We start from the raw sequence: 9,500 nt of genomic DNA, 5'->3' as shown, positions 1-9,500 counted from the left end.
CCAAAAGACCTTTTAATGACATGCTTTGGATTCCCTTTGCCTGTATTTTTGAGTGTAATACATGTCTTTCATTGTTGTAGGCTGTGCAATGTAGAATAACATGTTCAACTGTCTCTGCTTCATCACAATGACTGCATAACCCATTTTGGTGCTTTTTTATTTTAAAAATAAAATACAAATTTAAATTTAAAATAAAAATAAAAATTTAAAAATGTCCATTTAATCCAGTGTGACCTATGCGTATTCTTGTTTTGATTGATTCTTCTCTTCTTAATAAAGCTGAGGTTCCTCCTCCTGTACCCACATTTTTCTGTCTTATATAAGTGTCTGCCCTTTATTTCTCCATCCCAGAGTTTCTGCCAGATATTATTTGCAGCTTTACGAATAAGTGCCTTGGCTTCCGATTTGCTCACGTGAATTATGAGTTCGACATTATTACATTTTAATTAGTTTTTAGCTAGTTTGTCCACAATCTCATTTGCTTCTACTCCTACATGTGCAGGAACCCAGAGAAAACTAATGATGTTTCCTTGATTATGCAGTGTGTACAAGAGTTGTAAAATTTCATATACTGCGTCTTTTCTACAGTCGGAATGTGCAAATTGCAGACTTTTCAGAGCTGCTAGAGAGTCTGTGCAAATGACTACTTTGTCAAGTCTTACTTCTTCCACCCACTGGAGAGCCAAATATATTGCTACCAGCTCAACCGTAAACACCATTAAATTGTCTAGTGCTCTCTTTTTAATAGCTACCTGATATTTCGGTAGATACACAGCTGCTCCTGCTTTTCCAGATGCTGGGTCTTTTGATCCATCTGTAAAGATGTATACCATATTATTATATTTTTGTTTAATGTATTGATTATATTATACAATCCTCTGTCAAGTCCTTATTTTCTTTGATTTGTTCTTGTAGATGTGTATCAGTGCAGGGCATAGGAAATAACCACGGTGGAACTACAGGTAATGGCACACTTTGACTCTATTTTCTTTGATCAACACCATTGATTGGGCAGTTCTGTTTCCTGTCCATCCTAAGCTGCTGCCTTGTGTGTGTTCCCAGCACTCATCAAACACAGATTTTGTGGGATGCACATCCTCCATTTCGCTAGCTTTCTGGGAACCCTTAGTTTGTTTGTTTGTTTCGCTGAACCCATCTCCAGGCTGTTGCGATCTATCGGAACTGAAGATTGCCAGCTCAAGTTTGCCGTCAGGAAGAGTTTCTCGGCGCACAACAACAGTGTTCTGTTAAATAATGTCATTCTGTGTTACACAACTTATAAGCTTGATTATCATTGAGTAACATTGTCAAGTAATTGTATTGAAGTGTTATCTCGAAAATGACCGAAGAGGGTGGCAAGAGCCAGGTGCGTATTATTTTATCAGTCAGATATTAAAGTGAAGCAGAGTTCAGAAGAGAAGATCATAAGCTGTCCGGAATTATTATTTTATAATGCAAACATTAAGCCTTTTTTGAACATTTACCATTGTAATACTGTTTTGTTTTCACTCACCCTGGGACTACCATAGTACTTTTTGTAAGGGTCACAAGCTCTAATATTTTGTTATTATAACACAGATTTCCTGCGAGCTGGCTACTTAATATTTCATTCGTACAAGTGTAATGTTTATACTGTATTCACATGAGACTGTTTCCTTGGATTAGAATAAGCTTGTTATTGTTCTTTATATTCTTTAAGTATTAGAATATTTACTGCATGCTCGTTTTGTTCTCTGGCCAGCCATTAATCATTCTAACACACACACAGGGCATAAAGATCCTTGGCATCATTGATATTCAGAACACTCCATGTGCTCGGGAATCTATTCTGCATGGTGCAGGTGGATCACTAGTGGCAGGTTTAGTGCACTTTTTGGCAACAAGTAAGTGTAAGATTCCATTTGCCCTAAAGATGAAGTCTCATTCATGGATAATTTGTTTGTAGCATGAATAATATTTCTCTTTTGTCTACTGTCTTGTTGTGATTCACAGGTAGAGTAAAGAGGTCGTTTGATGTGGGTCTCGCAGGATTTATGCTTACAACACTGGGTTCATGGTATGTGATGCGTCAAGGTCATAATTCTGAGAAAACACTGTGGTTACATGACCTATATTTAACTGGGCTTTTATTGTATTTTTTACAGGTTGTACTGCAGATTTAATAATGCCAAGCTACGTGTTCAACAGAGAATCATTCAAGACGGCATAAAGAATAAAGTCATATATGAAGGGACAAATTTAGACCCTACACGCAAAACAAGATAAAAGAATAAAAGTTCCTGGTCTGAGACCATTATATTACCTTTATAGTGAATGTTGATTTATTTATTGTATGATAAATATGTTTTTACTTAAAACAATTATTGGGCTTCCATTTCATTAAACTAATGTAAAGCAGTGATTACAGTCTTACAGGTCTTCATGTTTTAATAAAACAGGTTGAGCCTCTCATGGTGACCAGGCATTGTAGCAGAAAGAGGCACAGGTAAAAACAGTCATGTCAATTGCCCTCCTTGTTGGTAGTTGTTTTAATAGCCACAGTAATTGACTATGTCCATTTGTCTATACCTGCAGTTCCAGCATGTAACCTCAGGATGTCACTGTAGCACACTTAACCCTTGGGCGTCAATCAAAAAAAGTTACTCAGAGGTCCTTAGAGGACAAAAATGTCTGCGTCAAAAAACTGCCATAATAATATTATATATTAAATATTTTCCACTTTCAACAAGTAATTTTTTTAACCAACATCAGTCCTTATCATAACTACCAAATATTCATTTTCAGGATTTTAACCCTTTAAATGTCAGTTTGTTTATATGATGCCACTGTTGTTTTTTTACACACACACACACATACACACATATAATTTCTCAATAAACATACAAAACACACTCTGACATCCATACCAACACGCCCATACAATTTTAGCTGCATTATTTATTCAGTTGGCCTGCAGTGCTCTATAATACAGCAAACAGAAAATAGGAAAAAAAAAAGCATGTATTTGCTCCATAGGCTAAACATGAGAAAAATGGCGCCATCTGGTGGAAAATATTAAAAGCCAGAGCTCCGGAATGAAAGCATAAAATCATAGAATTCATGATTTTATGTTTTAATGGCACTGGGATCAAATATTGCAGTTTTAATGGGTTTCAATGCGGACATTTTTGTCCTGAAGGTCCTGAGTGTAACTATTTTGTGTACACAGTGTATCATAGATGTATTTTAGGAACTGAGGTTGAAATATCAAAATTCCCCCAAAAATACACACCTTTGGTAAAATGTATGCAGTTAACATTAACACAGCCAAAATTATTGGAAAAAAACAAAAATGTCTCGAAGGTTAAAACGTGTTAAAAATATCTATCAAAGCATGCATAATTTATTTGAACCATTGAAGAACCAATGTAGCAGAATTACAATGTTACTTTAAAGTAATGCCACTTGCAAGGGCCAAAAACTACACATAAACAATAGCTGACAATATGAACTGTTTCACAGCAACAGTTTTGGTGGGAAAATTAGATGCCACAGCTGGCTAAAACCACGCAAAATTCACACCAAAACAAAATATGCTTAAAAATAGTGGCATCCTAAAACACTTTCAAGGAAGAGGGAAAAAAGAAATATAAATACTTCAATCTGATGGTTAAAGAAAGACACACTTTTAAAGCAAAACATTTCACAAAAAGAAGTGTGTGAGGTTTCAAATTATAAAACAATATAATGTTTCTATAATTAAGAATTTGGACACTGGTTGTCTTAACGTTAGTGTAGCATGTCCATAGTGAAATAATTTTAAATAACATTAACATCAGTTAGTTAAAAGTCATTGCACAAAATGACTCGGAAAAGTGAAGTTAAATCTGAGAAGAGCTCTAGCATCATTGTACTTACTCAAGGGTACAACATTGACGGTACAAAATGAATCTGAATAGCTTTTGACTTTGGCCCTTCATTTTAATGCTCGCAAGGCAGCACTTTATTGATATTCCTCAAACATATTTGTTCAGATTTGTTCTAAACTCCTTAGCCCAAGTACTAAAACATCTGCAATTAATTTAACCTGAACCACTTAACATTGTCAAGACTTCATTTAAACTTTGTTTTGCAGATAATTCCAGCCTTAGGTGTGCTATCTATTTTTTTATTTATTTTTTTAAAGTATTGTAAAATTTTTACAGTTCCTTGATCGCACTATTGACGTGCATAAAGCCGGGCTGTGAGGGCAGTGCTATTTACACTTATTGCAAATAATTATTTAGCTCAACTGAACCAGTGGTAGGGGGCCCCCTAGTGGCCGCGGGGTCCCTATTCAGCCGCTTATGTCACTTGATAGGTAGGGCCGGCACTGGGTTTTCTTTCTTAAAAATCATAATACTATCAGCAGCCGTGTAATATGTGGTGTTGCACAGTCAGTCATTATCTAATTACTGGTCATTATATGCCCCTTACATGTTGAACATAAAAAGACTATATTTTCTTTGCAATGTATACACACATTACAATACTATTATATTATTGCATACAATACTGAAAATGTTCACAGTCACTGCCTTATGGTGAAGTTCAGGAAAACAAAAAGAGAGTTTTTAGATGACTTGCAATTTCCATGAAGAAATATTACTGTGGCTGTACCATGGTACAGAGATGATATCACAAGATAATACCAGGTTTACTGAATGATTGACATATTTAATGTATCATGGTATTTACATGGCACGCAGAGTTGCTTGAAAGATGCATTATGCGGACCAGCACATGTTTTTGTCATTGGAGGAGAAATATGATCTTTCTAACTTAAGTTATCACTTTTGATCAGCTGAGTTCTCATCTAATTCCACAATCTCTGCATCATTACGGGTGCTGGAGATGCTGGCGGCGCGTGCTATCCTCGTTAGGGTCTTCTCATAGGGGGCTGGCAGATACACCATCAGTAAAAGCCCATCACTGCCTTCCTCACTGGCCTCCTGCTCCTCCAGGGAGGACAGAAACTCTGCACTGCTGTCAGCATCCTGAAAATCCAGCTGTATGACACTGCTCGTGTTTTTCTTGATCTTGGAACATCCTTTGTAAACGAGGAAGGCCATGACAGTGAGAAAGAGCAGCGAGCCCGCTAATATGACAACGTAAAGCGTTATCTCCATTCTCTCTTTGACCTTGTTTGAAGTCAGCTCGCTCCAGTCACCCTGACGGCCCAAGGAGAATAGAAGCATTAATGCGGGAAATCACATGAGCACATCTTAAAGCAGGGCCAGATTATTTCTGGTCTGTTACTTAAGCAATGAGACACTCAAAGCCATGCTACACTATGTTGCCAAAACTGAACACTTAATCCCCACACCCATATATGCTTGTTGAGCATTTAATTTCCAAAACCTTTAAAATGGAGTTGTCCTCCCTCTATTGCTATAACAGCTTCCACTCATCTGGGAAGGCTTTCAACTAGATGTTGAAACGTGGCTGCAATTATGTTGTGCAAAGGGGCCTGAGGCCACGTCCACACTAATCCGTTTTCGTTTGAATATAGTTTCCTATCATCATCGTTTTCCAAAGTATGCAGATTACTACCACACTAAAGCTGAGGAATAGAATTAAACAAACAGCTTCAGCATTGCTGTTCATCACTGCTTGCGAGTTGCGACAGATGCAGGTAATTACACATGCTCAGTAGTTGTTGAACTGTTGTATAAAAGCAGTATCACACTCGGAATCAGGCTATTTTGTCCGTATATCAGCACAGCTTTGATTACCTGTGGAATCACAGCTGTGCTGATATTTGGCAATAAGAGCACTCTTGCTTGTGTGGTATTGCTTCAATATCGAAGAGATCATTTAAAGTGTGTTCCTTTACCCCATCTATCAATGTCTTGACTTTTTTAATAACAATTTGTAAAACTATGTATGTATATGGAAAAATAATTATAAAAATGCATCATCTGATTTAAAGGCTTGAAGTCTGTTCTAAATGCACACATGCACCCTTGTGAACTTGATAGCTAGCACCCCATCAGTCTGCACTCGCTTACTTGCACTTGGAGGAGGACCGCAAGGGCCTAGGGTGTCATTTGGGGCAGGGCCTTTGTCCCACTTTACCCATATTCACTACAACAATAAACTGCTTAAATCGTCTGCATTCAGTCAGACTTACTGAAAATATCTGTGTGCCTGTTTTTTCACATTTATTTTTTCAAACAAGGGGTAAGTATTTAATTTTAGTACTGTATGTTGCATATGTTCATATTCATAAAAGCTTATAATTCGAAAGATTGTGTTGATAAAGAGGTTTATAGTGCACAGTGCTTTCTGCTAAGTTCCGCCCAGCAAAAATAGGCTCAGTGTCGAGTAGCCAAAATACGCACTTCTTCGCATTCTGTGTGAAGTCCTACACTACGTTATATATAAAATAATATAAATACACTTAATGAAAGAAAAGTTTTAGGATTTTGAAACATTTGAAAAAAATTAAACGTTCAGAACATTATCAAATCATACTGGGATAACATGTATCATCAGTATTGTACAAACAGAGCCCATGCAAGTTTGAGCGCATGTATCTGTTCATTATACCCAGGTACATAACGATTACCACATTCATATGTCATTGTATTTACATGTTACTAATGTGGTACTCAAAGGTAAAAAGGGGCAGTATTACCATGGGACACGTCCCAAAAAGAACGGTGATACCATGGCACCTTTTTGTTTGCCATATTTAGTCATGAAAGCTTCTTCTATGAAGAATTATACTATGAAGTGTTACCAATAGCAACCTACATGCAAACTCAATAGATTTACCTGGAGATGGTTGTCTGTTAATGGTGGTGCGGATGTGCCTGCAACCCAATCATAAGAGTCCCGTCCCGCCGGGCCAAACTGTATCCAGCTGCTCTCAACTGTATCCAGAAGCACACGCATGTTTACCCAGTGAGCTCCTCTAGTGAGTGCTGATTATACACTGCTTGCATCAGAATTGAATGGCTTACCAAGCAAATAGAAGCCATTTGACACTAGGAGGATCAAGAGTTCATGGCAGCACATCCAATCAAAGGCAACTGTGAGTGTTTGAGTGTTCCAAATACAACTGACCTACATTACACAGCTGGAATGTCAGTTGCTATTTATGTTAACAAATTACTAATGTTATACCATGGTCTATTTGAAAACTCAATTCTGACTGGCTGGAATGTGTGTGTTAAAACCATTTAATGCATAGGTACTGTAGTTCCAGTTTTAATCACTTTTCGATATTTATGTGCCTTCTGCTGTCCTCCGTAATGAGACATTGCGAGAGTTGTATGCCTCTGTTCAATTTCATTCTTAATTCAATCAATTGTGTAACCTTAATGATACCATACTGATGTCTCAGGAGTCAAAGTCTGCAGGTTTCAAAGCATTTTGGATGGTTTCCCCACATGATGTTAGTGCAACTTTTACAACTGTCACGTCCATAATGTTGGATTTTCCTCATTAATGTGAAAATTACAAAGATTGTTTTTTTTGTTTGTTTTTTTTAAATGACAAAGAATTAAAATAAAATGTTACATGTTCTTATGAGTGCCAACCCTTCTACATTCTGTGGCTATTTTTATTTGTGGATTGTTCATTTAAATTCATTAATGAGTTTTTACAGAGTGTATGGTCTCCAAAAAACTCATGTCCATTTTTCCAATTATTTGTACAGCTTTTAATTCAAATAAATATAATCTTATCACACTACTTTATCTCTGTGTCTGATTAGAACAGGCAGAACTCTAGATCTAAAAATACATAGACAAAGTTTACCATTATTGTTATTCTTCGAGTTGAAATTTGTGCTGCAAATATCCATGACAGCTTTACTTAATCAATGCTGGCAAGTGACCATGGTGTAAGCAGGATAATTCATGGCTAGGTGTGTTAAATTAATGCGTGACGTGGAGGCAAAGAACCAGCCTCGATCAAGTGCATTAAAATATTTTAACACACACGTAGCCGTGGATTAACCCTTATTTATTATACAGGTCTCTGGAATACTCGATTCTGATTGGTCAGTGACACCATCTAGTGGTCTGATATTTCTGAATAACGTCCGCATATCCAGGGATTACGTCATATCTGACTGGTCGTCCGGGTATTTTGAGTCATCTTTCGTACCTCTTTGATCACTGTGTAATCTCTACAAGTAAGCTAATAAAATAATTTCAATTTAAATACATGGTTTATTTATTTGACAAGTAGTCTTGTAATAAGGTGGATAGCGATGAGTTAGACTGTCATTTTCAGAATATAAATGTAACGGTTGCCAGCTGGTAGGTAGCTGTGCAGTTTGTAAACCTCACTCCCCTGGCCTCAAGAGGTGCACTAGCGACTGATGCTAAGGGACTGTAGCGCCTCCTTGTAATGCCTGTAACGCCTCCTCGTTAGCACACCTGCCTCCCATGCCGGAGATGCCAGTTCGAATCCCGCATGGAGTGGGTCGAGCAGGACCGGTTACAGTGGTGCCGTGACCCGGATGGGAGTGAGGTTTAGGGGGGTGAGTGTAACGGTAACCAGCTGGTAGGTAGCTGTGCAGTGTGTAAACCTCACTCCCCTGGCCTCAAGAGGCACACTAGCTACCAATGCTAGGGGCTGTAGCCTTTAGCTTCCTTGTTAGCGCGCCTGCCTCCCATGCCGGCGACGCCGGTTCGAATCTTGCTCGGAGCAGTTCAAGCAGGACCTGTTACATAAACACTAACAGAACTCTGATGCAAACCAGAGGTGGAATTCAGCTGTTCAGAGATTTTTTTCTTCTCACATAATAACATAATATTAAACGAAATCAATATTTTATGTCCATTTATTTTATTTGTTAGTAGTAGGGGTGTAACGATTTAACTGTTTTCTTGATGCATCGATTACTTATGCTGCCGATCTATATGCATCAATCTTGAAATATGATTTTTGAATCGAGAATCGTTAGTGTTGGTCAATAATCGATTTAAAATGCTAAAAATCGGATGAATTGTGATTCGACAAAAGTGTACAATATTTAAAAATATTTAATAAATTACAAGTGTGATTTAATGGAGACATGTGCAGCGTCGTTCTCTAGGCGCGTGCCCTCATAGCTCTCCCATCACTGGCGCGCACTGCACTCTTCTGTCGTCCTTCACGGGATCCTGCTCTTAGTTCCATCTGTAACTCTCATTGAATTTTTTTCTGAGCAGCTTGAGCACCTCGTGTCTGAGCTCTCCTCAGAATGGCCACTGAGAATCACATGAGCAACTGACAGCTCATGCTTTTGTCTCGAGTGAAACGCCTCAAAGCATAGTACAGCTGCCAACTCATTGGATGCATCCGAAAACTGGAAAATGCTGCCTACAGAGGCTGTATACGTGGTAGGATGAAAATAAGGTGCTTTTCAAACTGTTCTGAGACCAGTTTCTTTAAGAGTTCCATTCATCCAAAAATGCTGTCTGTTAAGCCATTAACTGATTAGGCGCAAGTCAGCTGCCTACATTTTAAAGTGCAGTAAATTG

At 37.9% G+C, this 9,500-nt stretch overlaps 2 protein-coding genes across 2 annotated transcripts; one reads left to right on the top strand and one right to left on the bottom strand.

Annotated features, from left to right (window-relative positions):
- Positions 1 to 1,197: 1,197 nt before the first annotated feature.
- On the top strand, positions 1,198 to 2,461 carry LOC127411759 (cytochrome c oxidase assembly protein COX20, mitochondrial). Its single transcript, XM_051647495.1, has 4 exons — positions 1,198 to 1,366; positions 1,769 to 1,883; positions 1,993 to 2,056; positions 2,145 to 2,461. Exons 1-4 carry the CDS (start codon positions 1,340 to 1,342, stop codon positions 2,263 to 2,265), a joined length of 327 nt encoding a protein of 108 aa, XP_051503455.1. The 5' UTR covers positions 1,198 to 1,339; the 3' UTR covers positions 2,266 to 2,461.
- A 2,344-nt stretch (positions 2,462 to 4,805) lies between these two features.
- LOC127411756 (small integral membrane protein 28-like) lies at positions 4,806 to 7,299 on the bottom strand. Its single transcript, XM_051647491.1, has 2 exons — positions 6,799 to 7,299; positions 4,806 to 5,189 (listed from the first exon to the last, which is right to left on the bottom strand). The coding sequence occupies exons 1-2, from the start codon at positions 6,916 to 6,918 to the stop codon at positions 4,809 to 4,811; spliced, it is 501 nt and encodes a 166-aa protein (XP_051503451.1). The 5' UTR covers positions 6,919 to 7,299; the 3' UTR covers positions 4,806 to 4,808.
- Positions 7,300 to 9,500: the final 2,201 nt, after the last annotated feature.

Source organism: Myxocyprinus asiaticus, chromosome 21 (genome assembly GCF_019703515.2).
Source record: "Myxocyprinus asiaticus isolate MX2 ecotype Aquarium Trade chromosome 21, UBuf_Myxa_2, whole genome shotgun sequence".
In the NCBI taxonomy this organism is placed as follows: Eukaryota; Metazoa; Chordata; class Actinopteri; order Cypriniformes; family Catostomidae; genus Myxocyprinus; species Myxocyprinus asiaticus.
Note: the sequence above shows the minus strand (reverse complement) of the source record. Positions and strands in the feature narration are given on the sequence as shown.